Source organism: Taudactylus pleione, unplaced genomic scaffold (assembly GCF_031769625.1).
Source record: "Taudactylus pleione unplaced genomic scaffold, aTauple2 ptg000155l, whole genome shotgun sequence".
Taxonomy (NCBI): Eukaryota; Metazoa; Chordata; class Amphibia; order Anura; family Myobatrachidae; genus Taudactylus; species Taudactylus pleione.
This window is the reverse complement of record NW_028284557.1, coordinates 2,061,683-2,082,500: the sequence shown is the minus strand read 5'-3', so window position 1 is coordinate 2,082,500 and position 20,818 is coordinate 2,061,683. Positions and strand designations below refer to the sequence as shown.

Here is a 20,818-nt window from a genome sequence, read left to right as displayed (position 1 = left end):
TTTAAAGATTCAAAGGTAAAGGCAAATTGAAAGTCAATGGTTAGTGCAAGATCTTTGAATACTTATGCAATCAGCATTTTTAAGTTATTTAAAATAAATAAATATCTGCTGACAAATAATGAATTGTGACTGAAAAATTACTGGTTTATAGGTTTAATTTATTGGCTTGCAATAAAAACACTGTCTGGGACAACTTATGTTTCATTTGTTATACAAAGCTGTTGACTTTTTAAAGGATTGAAAACTTTTTCAAGCCACTGTACGATAAATATTGTCACAAGATCAGGTTAAAGAGTGCAGTTTCTTGGGGTAACCCCAGTTAAGAGACAGATACACATTTCAGAGATATTTAAAAGTTCCACAAATTCAACACTAAAACGGAGTGTCTTCTCATCAACTTGTTACATGTATTCATCCCCCTATGACTATTAAACACTGTGTTCATTAATGAAAATCTGGGCCCAAATCACTGAAGTGATGAGAACCTTTTATGAATATATCTATAATCCAACTTCCTCCTAAGACAGACAATGTGGCCCCCTTTTGGGAGGATTTGACTGCAGAAATGGAGGGATCACAGCAGGTATCGGAGCTACCTGCTGTGGCCCCTACTTAATACAGCCCAGGGATACTTAATATTTGAGGTAAACCCCCGAAAACGGGCTCCTTAGTAACCATACTACAAGTAACACTTAAAGACATAACCTTTGCCGGCAGTGCATGCTGGAGCTAGTTATATGCATCCACCCCTCTTCCCACAGCACCATCCTTAAGGTGCCCATCCACTACTAGACATGAAAACGACTGCACGATCACGACATAGTAATCGTGCAGTCCTTTGTCAGTCTGTGATTAGCCTGCACCGAGCGAGCAGTCATTCAGTGCAGGCTCATCAATCATCAGATTGTCCAGCATGTTTGCACGATGATAGATGGCTAAACGACCAGCGGGCATGCGCATTGCTGGTCGTTTTAGACATTTTTACAAACGTTTTGCAAGCGATTTATGAACGATTGAACAATATCGTTATCGTTCAATCGCTCCCATAAATCATCTAGTGGATGGGCACCTTTAGTCTAATACATATATAGATTTGCAGATATATACATTAAAATAATCTACAACACAGTTTGTGTACCAGATTTAATTGTATATTAGGCTGTGATATGACAGTCCAGTGCGGGAATTGCAGCACTGTGTGTGTGTGATACACAATTATAAATGTTCCAGGCAGAGTTACATGGAACTATGGGCAATAAGATTTTATTTCACTAACCGAATACAAGGTCCCAGCCAGCATGTACAGAACACAGATCAGGGTACTGATAAATGACAGTAGATAGTTAAACACATCAGCTGCTGTGTTCTTATTGCCGTTTCTATAGTAGAAAGCCATAGATTGAAGCCTTCGCTATGTACAGTTATGACAGTGGCTGACTTCTCCATAAAATAAAGGAAGCAGTTTGTTATATGTACCACTATGTTGATATAGGTTCCTTCTTCTCCAAATTGAAATCCTCAATCTCCTGCCAGGGCTTTAAATTAGGACCCGGTAATATGATAGTCTGCAAAATAGAAACAGCCAGATTCGTAAATGTGACACTCAAAAGTTCATTGAAACATGCATATTCCCTTGAAAAGGTAATAAGATGCAACACCCATCCCTTTGCCTACAATTACCTTGACAATAGGGTCTTTGGGTGGTGCCCAGGAGGGTACTATTTTACCATGCAATCGCCACGCTCCATAAGGATTTGGCAAGTGACGCTCAAATACCACATATTCCAGAACATCCCGTGGCTCATCTTTTCCACATTCGACACGGCCAAAACGATCATAGATAATCAGGATCTATAATCGAGATAAACAGTGTTTATAGAGTGCAAATAGAGGGTGTGTGTAATGACATATACACTAATTATACAAAACAGGTCATGTTGATCAAAGCTGACCAGACTCCTTAAACAGCAAATAGCAGTGTAATGGAGAATAGGAGCTTTTAAAGGAAGTATTGATAGGATTTGGAAACCATACAAAGACAAGATTTGTGATATTTGGATAGGTGACTACCGATAGATCAGCGGCTCCAGAGGCAATGATATTAAAAGCAGAGTATTGCTTTTAAAATAATTTGTATTTTACATTTCTGGATTAAACACTCCAACAAATGATTAATAAATTTACCCCTAACACTCAAAATAACTTATATCAAGAATGTTTGGGAACAAATAAAATACTTCAATATTTTTCCATCCATGTTTAGACTGCTTTGGATATTATGCGCCATTTTTTGCTCTTGTTTTTGGATGGAAATATTTTTCTGTTAATATTCTGTATTATTTATACCCTTAATGGGTTTTTGTTCTATTTGTTATTTACTTTGCTTTATGATATAGAATGTGTGATACATTATTGCTCTGATAAATAAAAATACATTTTAAATTAAATATTTTTACTACTTTAATATATTGGTGCAGAAAACTTCAGGTAGGATCATACCATGCTGCCTTCGCCTTGCACACATGGGCCCCCATTAATAATCATACTTGCATTGAGATATTGGCATGCCAGTACCGCCCATGATCGCATTGCAAGATGCAATCATAGCACCGGGATGTATAATCTGGCATATGCAGGGAGAGGGACTCCGAAAGGAGCCCGTCCCTGCGATGTGTCAGAGAGCTGCCACGCATGCACATGACTGCACATCTGCGGCAGTCATTACCGGGGGAGGGTTCAGGAGGAAACTCTCCGCCGGCTAATTATGCGGTGTGTAGCCCATAGCCTACAGCGGCTGCAGGGGACAATATTGGGAATGCATCGCATTCTGGATATTGCTAAGTCTGGCAGCACTGCATCCCCCACAGAAATGGGGAATGCGGCTGTCTGTAGGAATGGAGGGATCACAGCAGGTATTGGAGATACCTGCTGCGGTCCCTCCTTAATACATCCAGGGCATACTAAATATTTGCGGTTAACCCCTGACAACTGGTGTTTTCGGGGACGTAGCCGCAAACATATGATGGTAAATGGGACCCATGGTGAGAGGAACAAGCTGCAAATAAAGAGGTCCCTACAGTGGCCACTCTGCAATCAGTCAGATTTGTCCATACATGTACATAAACGCATATCAAACAGTGCACTTTAACCAGAGTTTTATGATGATTACCATACACACAAATTCATTTACACAATATCACACATTTTTCGCAGTATTTTAGGCCCATAGGTACATTAGCTTGCAACTACTTAAGTATGGACCCATTAAAACTTTAAACGATATTGAAAAAATTGAGAACATTGTTGGAATTGACCATCGACTCAGCATCTAAATGATGAATCAACATTACTACAAAAATGTTCTAGCAACTATTCGGGAAAGAATCAGAAGAAAGAGGCCAGAGTTGTGGGAAAATGGTTTCATCCTCCATCAGGACAATGTGCCAGTACACACAGCTCTCTCTGTGAAGCAGTGTTTGTCTGATAAACAGACTGCAGTACTAGAACACCTTCCATACTCGTCAGCCCTAGCACTGCGTGACTTCTTTCTTTTCCCTAAAGTCAATCCTGTGGTCATGGGAACCTGTTTTGCATCAGTTACTGAGGAAGAAGAAACGATGAAGCTGTTGAGACAGCTGACAGATAATAAGCTACAGAACAGCTTTGACCAATGGAAAATAAGAGTGCAGCGGTGTGTGGATGCAGAATGGAAGTACATAGAAGGGGAATGAAGTTAAAATGTACTCTATATCATCAAGGCTCACACTGGACCATGGGATTGTCGGTTGGAGCTGTTGCAGGCACTTAATGACACTGTAGCTATAATTCTAGCTCCCCCCCCTGCAATCCCATCATGCCAGTCGTCTTTAAGTGCCTGAGGAGATAGGGCACATTTGGATGGGCTGCTATGCAGCCCATGTAGGTAGCTTATGTTTATTTTGTAATGTTTTTATTTTCTTTATATGTGAGGTACTGTGCGCTGCTTGTAGCAGTGCACAGGGCGAGTGCTAGCTACGGGAGCTGTATAGCTCACCACTATGTAGCTGCGGCGCTGGGGGGGTGCACGTCGGCGGGACCCCCTACGGAGTACTCCGGTCTCTCTAAAAGAGACCTCCTGGACCCGGGGACAGTGTGCGCTCGCATCCCTTTTAGAGGGTGCAGGGAGGCAGTGCTGTCCCAGATGGCGGAGCCATCTTGCGGGTTTCATGAGGGCGGCTCCATTACAGAAGAGCGCCCTCACAGGCAGCTCAGGCTGAGCAACACAAGGGCTTTCCCCAGACAGGGGAGTAGCCCTTATTAGAACAAGCCGCGGGATAGGGGGGGCGGAGCCTGTAGCTGTTGGCCTCCCCTGCGCATCACAGTGTTCCGAGCTTCGTGTTGGCGGCTTTCCTCACACAGCCATGGTCTCCCCGGATCAGCCAGGCTTCACCGGAGTTCTGCCCTCGCAAAGGGAAATACTCGGTGCAAGGGGAGAGTGGAGGGGGCGGAGCTTCCAGCGCAAGCAGAGACAGCCGGGATGAATCAGGCATCTGCCGGGACTACTGCATTCTCCTCTCCACTTGCTGCAGCGATGTGGGTCCCCTGGAGAGATAAGTACCCTTTTGGCTGTATCAACCCTGTGTAACCCGGTTTTTCCTTTACTAAATACTGGTACCTGTTTTCTTTAATACATGTGGTAAATCGGGTGGTGGCTCACCAAGTAGGCACACCATTCTGTAAGCAAAGGGTGTTCGTTTCGGCAACATGGCCCACAGATTTAATTTGGGTGCTAGTATTGATTAATGTCAGTTTAATATCTGATATGCCTCCTCTCTGTATCGCCACAGGTTTAGATATCCCCTCTATGTATAGGTGACTGATGGCACTGGACAGTAACTGATTAAATCAGGATACGTCTACTAAAGAGGATCTAGCCGCTAACCTAACGAGACGTATGGGGAAAGGTTTGGCATTGTTACTTCACTGCACGGCGGTGTGGGTTCGATTCCTGCGGCGGCCCTAGCTGTGGTTAGTGGTATTTCGCTGTGTCGGGACCGCTGTTTACTACCATGTGTGCGTTAACGAGCAGTTGTCCTCGGGGCTCTTGCATGGATAGGAGGGCAGCACGGAGGATGTAGTGGTTGGCATTGCGGCCTCACAGCGCTGAGGTTGTGGGTTCGGTTCCCACTTCGGCCCTGGCTGTATGGTTTGTGTTTGTTCTCTCTGTGCTTGCGTGGTTTTCCTCCGGGTACTCCGGTTTCCTCCCGCACTCCAAAAATATACTGAATCTTGTGGGTCCTGTGTGGGCAGAATGCTCAAGAGCAGAACTGCATGGGCAGCAGCGCTCAGCGGGTCGGTGTTCGCCTAGTGCGGCCGGGGAAGAACAAGGGCAAACTTGTTTTTTTTTTTTTCCTCATCTCTGCCAGGGGCTTTGTTCCCTCTATACAGTTTAACTTCCCAGCAAGATTCGTCCCGCTCAGGTCATGGAGTTGCAGCAAGTCTTTCATCTATTTGGAGGGAACCCTCTGCGATGCGAGGCGCAGGTGGGGGGCCCCATTAGCAGCTTCCAAAGGACAGACCATGCGCAGACTTGCACGGTCTCTATTAAATAGTACCGCCTGTCCTTTCCACCTCATTGCTGCTGTGCACCACTCGGTTGGAAGGTTTTCGTTAGGGACTCCCATATGTTGACCAAGGGTCTGTCTCCAGTCTCTTCAGGTAGGCTTATGAGTCGCCGGTTCCGAAAGCGCTATCCCTTATACACTGGCTTTCACCAGCTTGACCACACAAGAGAAAGAACCTACCACGGTGGTTGAGGTAGTAGAGGTTTAGAACAATCCGCATAAGCGGGGGATCCGCTAGCTAGACATTGCAGAGCGGTCTCTGGGCTGGTTTTACAGACTCTGAGGTCGTTATCCAGCCTTGGCAGGGTGGCGGGAGCTATGATCACTACTGTTACCGACTTAGTCACAGGGTTTTCCATTGAGTCGCCCTGGGATTCCCTTCTACATTAGCACAAGCAGCTTCCGGGTGGTCAGCTGTGGTCTTTCCTTACAGTTAAGGAATTTTCTCCATCAGTGGCAATACCCAAGTGCGGGTACGCATCCTTCTCTGCCCACTTATTGCAAGTGCTTTCTGATTAGGGCTGTATCCCGACTAGGCGAGACCTTCCTGGTTACCTTGTCGGCGCCTTCAGAACTAGGGGTAGCCGTCAACACCTCTCGCCAGGGGGGTTGTCTTACGACGGACAATGCTTTGACCCTACCGTTCTTGGTCTCAATCGGGCGGTCGGTGCCTCGTCCAGGGACCATGTTGAACAGTTGGCGATCAGGCTACGTATTTTCTTTTCTTCCAGGGATGCTTCTACATACACATTTAAACTGATTTCGGATGTTGCCCTTCCGGTACTTCCTCCCTTCATGAATCCTTGGGACTGGGATGATCTGGCTCCGCTTGTTAGCTGAGCTCTGCAGTTTTCCTTGGACGTGTCTTCTTTGATACACCGCACTGGTCTCTGCGGTATGCTTATGGCGCGTTGGAACAATGGTTGGCTAGCTGTTCAGCAGACCATTACGAGTTGAGTCAGCGAGGTTATTCTTCAGCTCATTCTGGAATGGGTTGACAGTCACCAGACTGGGTATCAGCGCCTAAAGTTGAGGCAGCTGCGATATCTTCGGCAACATGACGAGGGACTTCAGAAACACAGGTCCACTGTAAGGAGATCTGGTCCAGTTTGTTCGCTTGGCCATATTTACGTTTCAGGTTCTTTTGCCTCCAGCAGAGCTCCCTTGGGCGTACAATTCTCCGGTCAGGCAGCCTGAGCGTTCCCTCCCCTGGGAGCGGCTTTTGAACGTCCCATGGTCCAGTGTCACCCAGTCTTGATGATAGAGAGAAACAGATTTTTGGTTACTTACCGTTGAATCCTTTTCTCTGAATCAGGCTGGGGGACACTGCGTTCGTGCGAGGTGGTTCATTCCTGACCAGTTTAGTTGTTCTAAAACAGTTTCAGGGGGTTCCTGCTACTCCGCTCCGGGCTCTTTTAAAGAAGTACTGGCATGATGGGATTGCAGGGGGGAGGGGCTAGGATTAAAGCAACAGTGTCATTAAGTGCCTGCTCCAGCTCTAACCGACAATCCCATGGTCCAGTGTCCCCCAGCCTGATTCAAAGAGGGTAAGTAACCAAAAATCAGTTTTTATATAAACAAATTATAGCATCATGTAAGTGGGTAGTGTGGATGTAAATGATGAGGCAAACACTAAGTCGAATCCAACCTATTTTATTGGGTGAATATTGGGTAAGGACCGTGCGGCCCTTACTTCTGCACGTTCCCTTGCTGGACCTATGGTCTACAGTCTTACAGGACCAGGATGCATGCGTTGTTAAGGAAGTCCAGTACAGTAGCAATAGGCGGCGTCCTGCACTTGTTGGAGTAAAGAAACCTACTGGTAGGTGGAGTGATGTTCCTGGTTCGGTGCAGCATTGGTTCTGGTCCCAGGTGTGGGCCAGGTGGTTCCTGACACGTCTGCGAGCCCGCAGGGTGTCTGGTGGATGGGCGCCCATCACTGTTCTGCTCTGTAGGTCGGGGTGATGCGGAGGTCCGCGCTGTGGTTCAGCCCCATGGTCCAGTGGGGTCAGTAGGTAGCAAAAATTACAGTGTTTCTGCGGCGGTGGTGTGTGCAGAAGTAAGGGCCGCACGGCAAGGAGCCCCCTAAAAGGGTTCACCCACTCCCTGACCAAGGATCGCACCGAGCCATCCACCCATACCCAAGCCCACATTATGAAACCACCTAGGGAAGCATTGTGCCTCACCCAATAAAATAGGTTGGATTCGACTTACAGTGTTTGCCTCATCATTTACTTATCCACACTACCCACTTACACAATACACGCACATTTCCCTACGCCCCTCCCCTCCTCCTTGCACCCCCCCTCCCCACCCAACCACCCTCCCGTACATACCCCAACGCACACACCCAGGAGCGCACGTGTACCTCGTTCTTCCTCCATTATAACCTACAGGATCTGGTACTCCTGTTCCACTTGCTGCACCGCCACATTCCCCATCCCACCTCCCCCCCGAGTCCCCATCTCCCTACCCCCCACTAGGATCTGGAGTGCGGATCACCCTGTTTATTCTACCAAATTATAGCATCAGTTTCATTATTTAATAACCACACCTCGTATGTAACCACTGCTACAGTGAACAGCTGAGTCAGGCTTCCACAGAAGTGTGTATATGTAATGAAAGAAAATCACATTTCTCTTCTTTGATACATAAACACGACATTCAAACCAGATTAACATTTACTAAATGATTTACTAAAAGTCAGGTGCAACCTCAAACAGAACAAAAAGCTTTAAGTGTAAAGCTTTTAAAGAGAATTTAACTTTATTAAAGACCATATCCATAATCTAATGAATGGTAAATACCAAGAGGTCAAATACAACTTTGGCTACATTTTTAATGTATTCAGAAAAGAAAAAAAAATATATATATTTTCGGGAAAATAAGTGGAAGAATGATCATACGCAGGCAAGCAGAAAGATCTTGATATATTAAAAGATAACACAGTCAAAAGTACTTTGTAATAACAAGTGAATTACTAAAGGCCTATGCTCTGGCTCTCACCTGCTTGCTGTGAATACGGACAGTCACCTGTCCATAGAAGTTCCCCTTGCTAACCATTTCAGGACACCGGACCTGAACAATTCGAGGAGGCTCCAGAGACTCCACAAAAGACCAGCGGATTGTGCGATATCTATTACCTCGAACCATACTCTATAAGAGGAAAAACAGAGGTACTGAGAAGATAAAGGAGCTGGCCCAGGCATCACACATGGTGCTCATATCAGCCTACTTACAGGGTAGCAATGCTCTGTCACCAGCAAATGCAGCTTGTGACGATCAAACCTACAGTAGGAAAGCAGATAAAGATAATGTACATTACTCTGTTTAGATTCAGACAACCAACACCTTCAAAGGCAAATGACCAAAAAAATATATCTATATTTAATATAAATAGAACATTATGCCACAAAAAAAGTGTCAGTATGAAAGAAATATTTAATGAATACTGGACAGTATTGTATAATGTAAATGTATCACTAGCTCATCCCGTATGGAATGGATTCATTTAACAAATTGTTTTCTGGCTGCCATATCCATCCAGAAAACAAGGTTGTCTCACAATGTCTGCATGCTTCTTATATAGCTAGCTATCGTCTTCTGTTATGATCTATCTTAGGCCCGGATTAGCTCCATACATACGGGATAATTTGACACCATTAACCACTTACGGCAATTTTTCTTTCTAAAAACAGCTCAGAAATTGTCGTTTTCTTTTTAAAGATTGCATTAGATCAAGAACATCTATTTAAAACTTAACCAACACGATTTTATTAAGAAAAAAAAATAAAAAATTGAAACGCATAAGGTTAACATGTTTGGAACATTAAGACCATCCGCCAGGTACACACTGGGAGGCTGAGAGGTGGTGAATTTACATTACTCCGGCGGCTGCTCTTCTCTGAAGCTGCCGGGTGGGTGGTCCCGACCTGCTGACCGATCAGAAGCACGGCAGACACTGAGGGAGGGTGTGGGGATGCAGAGGGGCCGGGAGGCAGATGGAATAGTATCTTCCAGCAGCCGCCTACTGTGCATTACTGACAGAGTACATCCTTTGCAATTATGTCAGTTAACTCACTGCCTGGCTTGGTCGCAAACGTAAAAGTAAAAAAAGTTTAAAAAAAAGGAAGAGAAGGGGGTCAGCTGAATGTTTCTGCGCAGAGAATTAATAAGGGACGGTTGTTAAAGGATATCAATTAAATGCTGGTGGGACATGAAAATGAGAGGTCCATGATTCACATTTTGGTAAAGCTTTTGGAAGAGTCCTGTAGAATGCTGGCCATATAGTCAATGGAATTTATATGCCACACATTAGCTATGATCTCCCCTACGGTTGGTACCCTTGTTTCCTTCCAAGTAGCTGCTAGTTGTAGCAATAACACTAGCAGTTTTATTTTGATGGCGAATGTCAAAAGAAACAAGCTTTTGGCCATTCCACCATGTGTGGAGAAAAGTTCCAATGTCCGATCTGCATCTCCAACACAAATTTGAGATTTCGGGTGCATTTTGTTGAACCAGGAGGGAACATAATACCATCTATATTAGCTTGTAAGCACACACATAGTCCTAGATATTCCAACGTATTATGTGTCTTCTCATTCTTCGTTAGCTAAAGTTTCCCCCCAGGTTGAGCTTCCAGACCAGCTCATGTGAATCTCTTGCCTCAGAACAAGGATGTGCAAGTTCTGCATACAGTGTGATAAGCCTCTAAATACCTATGCCTCGTAGGATTAAGGACTCCTTAGAAGTAAGCAGTCTATTAGTTAGCCACAACTTTATCGTTAAATGAAAATGCTGAATTTATATATTTTGAAAAGAATATTTCTGGGGAACGGAAAATTTGGTTTGTATATCTGTAAATGTGTGGAATACTAAATCATAGGTAATATCATTCATCAATTTAATTCCTCCAGTCAGTCTATATGTAAAGGAAGCTTGACTGCAACCTGGCTGGAAGCCAGGGAAGTCAAATAATGGGACCACTAGGCTCAGGAGTGGAGCAACGTGATAGCACCTATTAGCAAAATCCCCTCGGCGGGTGACAACCGGTTGCGGCCCACACGCCACTGGTCTGGAGTGCTCAACGGGCACAAGGTTGTCGGTCCGGAGGTCCAGGCATAGTGTGGCGGCTCTGGGTTGGGCCATGACGAGAGCTAGCAGGAGGAGAGTAGCGGCAGTGACAGGAAGATGCTGCGCAGCAGCCGGAGCTTGCTGTTCGGTGCCGGAATCCCCGCTGTGCTGCTGCGGTATGCGCTGGTGTACCTCTCCCTGCAGTAGCTGCTCACACCAGGCGCTAGCGCAGCTCCAACTTCAATGCAACCAGCGCCAAGTATGTGTGCTACATCTTCAGCACAGCTAGTGACCCCCTCCAGCAGCCCATGTTTTCCATTATCAGTCGTGCACAGATGAGAAATCCTGAAAACATGAGCTGCTCGGGGGAGGTGAACACTGGGTGTGGGAGCAGCTGTTGCAGGCTAATAGGGGACAGGGTCTCTGTGCATGGTGCCTGCCCGTACGGACCCTTGCCCACAGTGTGGGTATAGGTGGCTACACCCCCTCCCTGAGACCACACCCCTTTTTGTGCATCCCTTGGCATGTGCAGGTGTGCCCTCCACGCTGATCAGTACCCTGCCCTAAATAAATCCTAGAGTGAACACTAGGGAAACATGCCCACAGAAGATGCCAGCGGTAGGTGGCGGGACAGGTGGTGGCTGGGGGTGGAACAGAATGAGGCTGCAGACTGGCATGGGCAGGAAGAGTATACACAGATATGAGTGTATATAGTGCCACTGGGGGTAATACAGGTTAGTGGGAAGAAGCAGAGGGGTAGAGCTTGGGCACTATATATGTTGTGTTAAAGGGGTTAATACAGGCCTTTGCAGATTACAAGGAGAGGGCAACAGCTGGGACATTATATGTGCAATGTCAGTGTGGGTAATACAGGCCACTGGGCAGCAGCAGAGGAGTAAACCTGGGGGAGTTTATATACATGTGTAATGTCAATGGGGGTAGAACAATATATATATTAAGTCAGAGCATGTGGCGAATATGCTGGCCATATTAACGATACGGGATGATGTGATGGCATGTGTCAGTGATCTGAGGGACATATAGGGGCATCTAATGGGCATTTTAGGGGTATGTAGGTTATACATGCCATGTGGGGTGGTCCAAGTGTCCTTAAAGGACACGTGGAGAGGTCGAATATGTATTTAAGGGGCATGTGGAGAGGCCCGATGGCTATTTAACAGATTATATAACAATAAATATTGGGACCCAGAAATGAGGAAGTAAGAGCCCGCATTTTTTAAATGTTGGGTCCCTGGGACCCACATACTTTCTGTCTCAGCGCGATCACTGAGTAACTGGAAAATATACATGAAAGTAAAAATATGTTGTGCAGTTTAAAGAAAACAAAGCTAATGTTAAAAATACATTTAAATAGGAGTAGTAAATAGCCTTTAAAAAAAATGTAAATGTGATATTAAAAGAATTATACAGTTAACAAAAGAAAGTTTTATTGAATACTCTCATGCAATAACTAATTGATAAATAGTAGATACATATTTTACAAAAGGCAATGCCAAATAAAGTTGTTCAAGTTTGAATAAGTAGAATATGAGAAGTTATTTAAAAAAAAAAAAAAATATGAGATATGGTAAGAACTTACCCTTGTTATCTCTATTTCTACGAAGTCCATAGGGTTCCACAGGACACCTTGGGGTATAGGTGTGACGTCAGTCGCAGGGCACCAAAGAGTTAAGCTTTCAGCCTCCCAGGATGCACTAGGTCCCCCTCCTATACCCCGCCCCCGGGCCAAGGCACCTCAGTTAGTTACCAAGCCATAGGCCGGAGGAGGAGAAGGAAGAGAGAGAACAAAGATCTGGACACATACAAGAATCACATTCTCACCAGAGGGAGACGGAAAACCGGTGACCAGAGCAAAGCCCATCTGCAGCACAGGTGCGACAGGGCGGGAGTCCTGTGGAACCCTATGGACTTCGTAGAAATAGAGATAACAAGGGTAAGTTCTTACCATATCTCATATTTTCTACTTCAGGGTCCATAGGGTATCCACAGGATACCTTGGGGATGTCCCAAAGCAGTATCCTTTAAGGGTGGGGACGCTCCTGTGCAGAAAGGAGAATCCGCCGCCCGAAGGAAGCATCCTGAGAGGCGAAGGTGTCAAACCTGTAATACCTCACGAAGGTATGGACAGAAGACCACGTAGCAGCCTTGCAGATCTGAACTGCCGAGGCACCACGTCGAGCTGCCCACGAAGGACCCACAGACCTAGTGGAATGAGCCTTCAGAGAAGGAGGGACCGGTAGGCCTTCATGAAGATAAGCTTCAGAAATAGCCATACGGATCCAGGCTGCCAAAGTTTGCTTTGAAGCAGGCCAACCCTTTTTACGGAAGCCATAGAGGACAAACAAAGCGTCCGACTTCCTAAACGAAGAAGTGCGGTCAACATAAGTCCTTAAGGCCCGCACAACATCCAAAGAGGCCTCACCCACGGAAAGACCCGGTGAGTTAAAGGCCGGAACAACTATTTCCTCGTTAACATGAAACTGGGAAACAACTTTGGGAAGAAACTCGGGCCGAGTGCGGAGCACTGCCCTGTTCCCATAAAAAACAAAGAAAGGGGGTCTACAAGAAAGAGCCCCTAACTCAGAAACACGTCTGGCCGAAGCAATGGCCAGAAGGAAAACAGTCTTAGCTGTTAGCCATTTAAGATCCACTGAGCCCAGTGGTTCAAACGGCGGTCCTTGGAGAGCCCTCAGGACCACAGCCAAATCCCAAGGCGCCACAGGTGGAACAAAGGGCGGCTGAATGCGGAGAACACCCTGCATAAAGGTGCGCACATCCGGGATTGTAGCAATCCTACGGTGAAACCAGACAGATAGGGCTGAAACCTGTACCTTCAAAGAAGCAAGGCGAAGCCCATGATCTAGTCCCGCTTGCAGGAAGGCGAGAATCCGAGACAGACGAAACTCCCGCGGTGCATAACCTCTCGGTCGACACCACTGGAAGAACGTATGCCACACGCGATGGTATATCCTCGCGGAAGACGGTTTCCGAGCTCGTAACATGGTACGCACCACAGAGCTGGAAAACCCCCGGGACCTCAGCATGGCAGTCTCAACAGCCACGCCGTCAAAGACAGCCGAGTCAGGTCCGGGTGAAGGCAAGGACCCTGAGACAGAAGGTCCGGTCGTAGCGGCAACCGCAGAGGACTGTCCACGGACAGACCCTGAAGGTCTGAGAACCAGTGCCGTCTGGGCCACGCGGGAGCTATCAACAGGAGCGTCCCTCCTTCCTGTTTGAATTTCCGGATTACCCGTGGAAGAAGGGAGACCGGAGGGAACAGGTATGCGAACCGGAACATCCACCGGACGGACAGAGCATCCACCAGAGACGTCCCTTCGTCTCTTGTGCGAGACCCGTACACCGGCAACTTGTTGTTGTGCCGGGACGCCATGAGGTCGATTTCTGGAAGACCCCACCTGTCCACCAGTAGTTGAAAAACGTCCGGGTGCAGGGACCATTCCCCCGGATGAACGTCCTGGCGACTTAGAAAGTCCGCCTCCCAATTTAGCACTCCCGGGATGAAGACCGCTGATATGGCCGGAAGATTGCGCTCCGCCCAAACCAGGATCCGAGAGACCTCTACGAGAGCCGCCCGACTGCGAGTTCCTCCTTGCCTGTTTATGTAGGCCACGGTGGTAGCGTTGTCCGACTGGACCTGCACCGGGCGACCCTGGAGAAACCGCTGTGCCTGCTGGAGAGCATTGAAGACCGCACGGAGTTCCAAGATATTTATTGGAAGCTCCGCTTCTGTCGGCGTCCACCTGCCCTGGAACAAGTGTGGACCCGAAACTGCTCCCCAGCCCCGAAGACTGGCGTCCGTTGTCAACAGGAGTCAATTTGGAACCCAGAACGGACGTCCCTTGTTGAGGTGGGTCGTCTGTAACCACCACGCAAGGGACAGGCGAACCTCCTGGGTGAGCACAATCGTCTGGGACTTCAAAGACTGAGTCAGCCCGTTCCACTTGGACAGGATCAGGTGCTGCAGAGGTCTGGAGTGAAACTGGGCGTATTCCACCATGTCGAACACCGACACCATGGAGCCCAGTAACCTCATCGCCGAGTGTAAGGACACCCGGCGGCTGTGCAGGCAACTGCGCACCCTTGACTGTAAAGCAGAGATCTTGTCCTCCGTCACGAAGATCCTTTGCTGTCCCGAGTCCAATAAGGCTCCAAGATGCAGAATCCTCCGAGACGGGATTAGAGTGGACTTCTGCCAGTTGATTAGCCAGCCGTGCCGTTGCAGCAGTGCAATGGTCAGGTCCAAGTGGCGTAACAGGAGCTCTGGAGATCCTGCCACCAATAACAGGTCGTCCAAATACGGCAACATGCGGACTCCCTGCAGCCGCAGAGAAGCCGCCATGACCGCCATCACCTTGGTGAAAACACGTGGTGCTGTTGCCAGGCCAAAAGGTAACGCCCGAAACTGGAAGTGGTCGCTGCGGATTGCAAACCTGAGGAACTGTTGATGGCGCCAAAGAATAGGGACATGCAGGTAAGCGTCCTGTATGTCCAATGACACCAAGTAGTCCCCAGGTTCCAGCGCCAGAATGATGGACCGTAGGGTCTCCATCCGAAACTTCGGGACCCGCAAAGACTTGTTGAGTGCTTTGAGGTTGAGAATCGGACGATATGACCCATTGGGTTTCTGTACCAAAAATAGATTTGAATAGAAACCCTGGCCCCTCTGGGAGAATGGAACCGCCACTATAACTCCAGCCTGGAGCATAGTGTGCAATACCTTCCCCAGCTCCGTAGCCTTGTTCCGGTCTGATGGGAGACCCGTGGTGAAGAAGCGAGCCGGGGGTTTGTGCCGGAAGGAGAGGGCGTATCCGTGGGAAACCACCTCCAGAACCCAAGTGTCTGTCGTAGTGGTCGACCAACACTGGGCGAACTGTAGCAGGCGGCCTCCCTGTAGCAGGCGGCCACGGAGCTGGGATCCCCCAAAGGGAGGCCTGGACCGTCAGGCCGCAGGCTTGTCATCTGGCTTGGGGGCCGGACGTCTGGTACTCCATGCCTGCTTCCGGGGCTTGACCGATTTCTTAGGGCCAGCCTGTCGAGGAAACGACTGTGGTTTGGGCCTGCCCTGGGCCCTAGATGACCGAAAGGACGATGGTCCCGAACCAGAAGGAGCAGCGGCCGACGGGAGACAAGCAGATTTGGCTGCCGCCAGCGTGGCCACAATCTTATCCAGATCCGGACCGAAGAGAACTTCTCCGGTAAACGGCAACGCTTCCAGACCTTTCTTGGAATCTGCGTCCGCCTTCCAGGATCGCAGCCACAAGGTGCGACGAGCAGCTACCGCTGCTGAAGAAATTCTAGACACCAGAGTACTAATGTCTAGAGCCGCCTCGTTGATGTAGGTGGCCGAATCACGGAGATTGCCAATCAACTCCGCCTGTTCGGCCGGACAGTCGGATTCAAAAGAAGCCTCTAATGAATCCGCCCAGCGCTCCATCGCTCTGGCAACCCAGCAAATGGCCATAGCCGGCCGTGCTGCCCCCCCTGCAAGGGAATAAGCGGACTTCAGGCAGATTTCTACCTTGCGGTCCGTAGCATCCTTAAGGGAGGACATGGATGGCATCGGCAATGTGGCACTACGGACAAGACGGGTCACGTGAGAATCCACCTGTGGAGGGGATTCCCACTTAGCAAAATAATTATCCGCGAACGGATAAGCCACCGCCAGGCGTCTCTGCGGCTGGTATCTTTTGCCAGGTTGTTTCCACGCCTCCTCTAAATGGTCCACCAACTGACCCGAAAGAGGAAAGACTGTGGCATCGCCCTTCACATCTTTGAAAAAGGCATACTTAGATTTAGCCGCTGGGGGAACTTCGTCCTCAATCACCAAGGCTGTGCGGACCGCCCGAATAAGTCCAGGAATATATACTTTGGACTTAGCATCAGCGTCCTTAGTATGGAGAGGTTCCTGATCGTAAGGATCAAGAATCTCCCCATCATCAGACGTCCCTTCGTCATCCTCATAAGGAGCGGACAGAGACGCCACCGGCCTTTTATGAGGCCGCATCACAGACTCCCCTTGCAACACATCCGACAAGTGCTGTACAGAACTCGTCAGGGAGTTAACCCACGCTGGCTCCTGAGAACCCGGGAGCGGGGAAATAGGGAGACTGTGGGGTACCACCAATTGTCGTGGGAACCCCTGCATGGGTGACGACACCACAGACTGCTGGGACAAACCCCTCGGAGTAAACGCGGGCTGCGGAGCTAACTGGCCCACTAAAGCTGTTAACGCCTGAGCGAAACAAGCCCAGGGCGGCTCCTGTACCGGTGCTGTAACCGTAATAGGCCGCGCCATGGACAAACACTGCCGGCAAAGGCCCTCCGCGCTACCCTCCCCCTCCGCTAACGGTACTTTGCACGTGGTACACTGTAGCCGGAGGGGAAAATCACTTTCAGACATGATGGCACCACGTATGTGACCTCTCTCACCAATTAAGTATTAAATAGGCGAGAGACCACCCTGCAGCACCGCACCGCAAGGGCTTTAGCAGAAGAACAGGGACAGTAATAAAGCTGACAGTTTAGAGAAGAAAAGTTACAGGCAGCAGCGCTAGCACAGTCACATACAATGCAGAGAAATAACAATTCCTGCACTAACAGCGCTGATCACTCAACTACACAGACACAGGGCCTGGTAGGACACAGCGCTGCATACACAGACCTGACCACAGCGGAGGAGAGGTATGCGGGGGGACCCAGACCACGATGCTTCCGTCCAGCGCTTCCAGCAGCGTTCACCATGCGTTCTGGAGAAGATGGCCGTCGAGGAGCAGAGAGGAGGCTGGCCTGGGGGAGGAGCGCTGCCACAGGACCAGTCGGCAGCATGCAGAGAGGGCTGTGTGCAGCGGGGGAGGCGCCGGCTGTGAGACAGGGAAGGCGCGCTCCCCTGGCATGCATTTAACCCCTGGGACGCCGCAGCGCTACCGCTCTGCTGCGGTCCGCTGTCCCAGGGGGTAGTGGAAGCGCAGGTTGGTCGCCTGGCTCCACGCTGCAGCCAGTCCCCAGGGAGCCCCCTGCCTGGGGACTTAGGACCATGTGATCAGCGGGGACCCACCGCGGGACCCCGCTGCTTACCTCTGTCCCCCTTGAATCCGGCCATGGTCCGGAGCATCTGGGGTCACCGCTAGCTGTGACCCCAGACGCCCACCAGCATCCCCGGATCAGTACCGGCGTTCTGGTACCGGCGGGGTGTAGGGAAGACAGCATGGACGTCAGGACTGACTGTCCATGCTGTTCATCCAGATGTGCAGCCACAGCTGCATGAAGAATAAGCTTCAGGGGCTCTTCTAGCCCCCACTCCAACAGGTGCACCCGACTCCGGCCGGGCACCAAACTAAACTGAGGTGCCTTGGCCCGGGGGCGGGGTATAGGAGGGGGACCTAGTGCATCCTGGGAGGCTGAAAGCTTAACTCTTTGGTGCCCTGCGACTGACGTCAAACCTATACCCCAAGGTATCCTGTGGATACCCTATGGACCCTGAAGTAGAAAAATCAGTCACTTCAACAAGAGGTTTAGTATACATTCCTAGTTGTCCAAAAAATATACCATTGTCTACTCAGGTTATGAGAATATACTCTACTGGAGAATATCCTCAATAATAAATGGAGAAAAACTTTTTTTGGAATTGCACAACAAAAAATTTCTAACCATTTTTACCACCATTGTCCATGCTTAATGACAAATGATTTAGCTTTTTTTTTTAACTTCAAAACAAGGAAATTAATAATATGCATTAGCAGTGACAGTGTACTGTATATTCAGAGATAGGCAGCCTGATACACTTAGACCTGCACTGGCCGGTCCTCTAAAATGCGAAAGCACCATGCAATATTTGTAGACCAATGAGGTTGCATTTTCAGGGCTTGTTCCTGCACCCTGTTTGAGAATTTTTGTAGTAAAGGGGATGACAGTTCCAGGGTTAATTCGGGCCCTGTAGCAATAGCACCCCCTGTACCCACGGCAGTTACACCCCTGCTCTTCTCTGCCCACATGCTGCTTACTGAGAGCCTTCATGTGTGGGGTTGCTTCTCAGCCAAGGGAGTGGGCTCACTCACAATTTTGCCTAAGAACACAGCCATAAATAAAGAATGGTACCAATACATCCTCCAAGAGCAACTTCTCCCAAACATCCAAGAACAGTTTGGTGATGAACAATGCCGTTTCCAGCATGATGGAGCACCTTGCTATAAGGCAAAAGTGATAACTAAGTGCTCGGGGATCAAAACATCGAAATTTTGAGTCCATGGCCAGGAAACTCCCCAGACCTTAATCCCATTGAGAACTTGTGGTGAATCCTCAAGAGGCGGGTGAACAAACAAAAAACACACAAATTCTGACAAACTCCAAGCATTGATTAGGCAAGAATGGGCGGCCATCGGTCAGTATGTGGCCCAGAAGTTGATTGACAGCATGCCAGGGTGAATTGCAGACATCTTGAAAAAGAAGGGTCAACACTGCAAATATTGACTCTTTGCATAAACTTAATGTAATTGTCAATAAAAGCCTTTGACACTTATGAAATGCTTGTAATTTTACTTCATTATACCATAGTAACAGCTGACAAAAATGTGTAAAAACACTGAAGCAGCAAACTTTGTGAAAACCAATATTTGTTTCATTCTCAAAACTTTTGGCCATGGCTACATGCAAGCGTAGGAACTTACAGAGAATTAGGGTCCCTTAACAATGGGCTGCAAGCTTAAATATTTTGACAAGAAGATGAACAAAATCCCCATGCTTTTATTTGCTTTATACACAGAAATATGCAGCACACTGTTGTTAGCTCCAAAAACTTCAAAAAAGTATTTTAATTTCAGGAGCCTGCCTAAAGTAACCACTGCAAGATTAAAGCTCAAGAAAAGGTTTATAAAAATCAGCAAGATCTACAGCTCAAGAGTCACACAGGAACTGGTGCCTCAAAGATTAGCTGAAGTGTGAAAGCCCACTGCAGGGGCATACATTACATTCAAAGCCAGTAATAACCCAGAGCAATAAAAGGCCACTTACTGTGTCAGGCAGTTGTGTGCTGCAATGAAGATTTCCCGAGCTTTCTCTGGAAATGTCTTGGTGCTGAAATCCTGGTCATAATTTTTAATCTTCCGAATCCTGGAAAAACATCTATATATTACTACCAGCACAATTACTGGCCACATACTCAGAGCAGTGAAATATGGAGAAGACAGACTCCCACAGTGCATCCAGCACCCGGCACGTACAAACGAACAATAACCACATGGACTACCAGTAATTTAATGCTACCATCTGGAGGAGGTGAAGACGAATGCATGGAAAGATTAGGAGGAGAAACATAGAACAAAATATAAGCAAATATATAAAAGGAATATTAGGAATTGGGGAGGGCTTGGATGAAGCAACTAATGGGTTGAACAAAGGAAATAGTGGCCTTATGATATTTCTTGTAGACATACGCCAGTTGAGAGGCTGCAGTCTGCTTCAGCTGCTCCGTTCTCTGCGTGAAGCCATCCCTGGAAAGTGTGGACAGACGGGCATCTCCCTCTGGAGGCACATATTGGTCATGTATTCCGGCTGAGATACAAAAGGTCAAAATGAGTTAAAAGGACACCTACGGGAACTTAACAAGTATTTTCTAAAACTATCTTTGCTAAGCACAAGCAATGATACTGATGTTTGAGAATTATTTTGAGCCAAAGTGTAAGCTAATTTTACCATGTTTGAGAATGTCGTGGCCAGTAGGAGCTCTGCAAGTGAATTTAAGTAAGACATGTTAAGATTTCTAAGGTAGTGCATAGTAATGCAGAAGGGGTGAAAGACAGGTGTTACCTTGTTTGATCCAGCAGTGCATTCACAGATACATCAGTAAGTAATGTGTAGCTTATTTTTGTGGGAATAAACATGACATATGAGGAATAGTGTACACCTGGAATTGGTATGAAATACCGTCGGCCGCATGGCCAGCGGTTCGATTCCCGTCAGCGGCAGCCCGACAGAAGCAGAGTGCGACGCAGCGGAAGCCCGACAGCACTGGAAATCCCGATCCTGGATAGGTAAGTATCCACTAACCTAACCCCCCCTAACCCTCCTTAGGGGTGCCTAACCCTAACTTCCCCCCCCAAGTGCCT

At 48.0% G+C, this 20,818-nt stretch overlaps 1 protein-coding gene across 3 annotated transcripts in view; it reads right to left on the bottom strand.

Annotated features, from left to right (window-relative positions):
- Nucleotides 1–146: 146 nt before the first annotated feature.
- Nucleotides 147–20,818, bottom strand: part of MRPL45 (mitochondrial ribosomal protein L45) — a 30,631-nt gene continuing 9,959 nt past the window's right edge. For all 3 annotated transcript variants that reach the window (XM_088474701.1, XM_088474703.1, XM_088474700.1), the window contains exons 3-8: nucleotides 20,147–20,264; nucleotides 19,725–19,823; nucleotides 8,843–8,891; nucleotides 8,610–8,759; nucleotides 1,681–1,851; nucleotides 147–1,565 (exon numbers count right to left, since the gene is read on the bottom strand). In XM_088474701.1, the coding sequence (XP_088330827.1) occupies nucleotides 1,479–1,565; nucleotides 1,681–1,851; nucleotides 8,610–8,759; nucleotides 8,843–8,891; nucleotides 19,725–19,823; nucleotides 20,147–20,264 (674 nt within the window). In that variant the 3' untranslated portion in view covers nucleotides 147–1,478. The remainder of the gene's footprint in view (nucleotides 1,566–1,680; nucleotides 1,852–8,609; nucleotides 8,760–8,842; nucleotides 8,892–19,724; nucleotides 19,824–20,146; nucleotides 20,265–20,818) is intronic.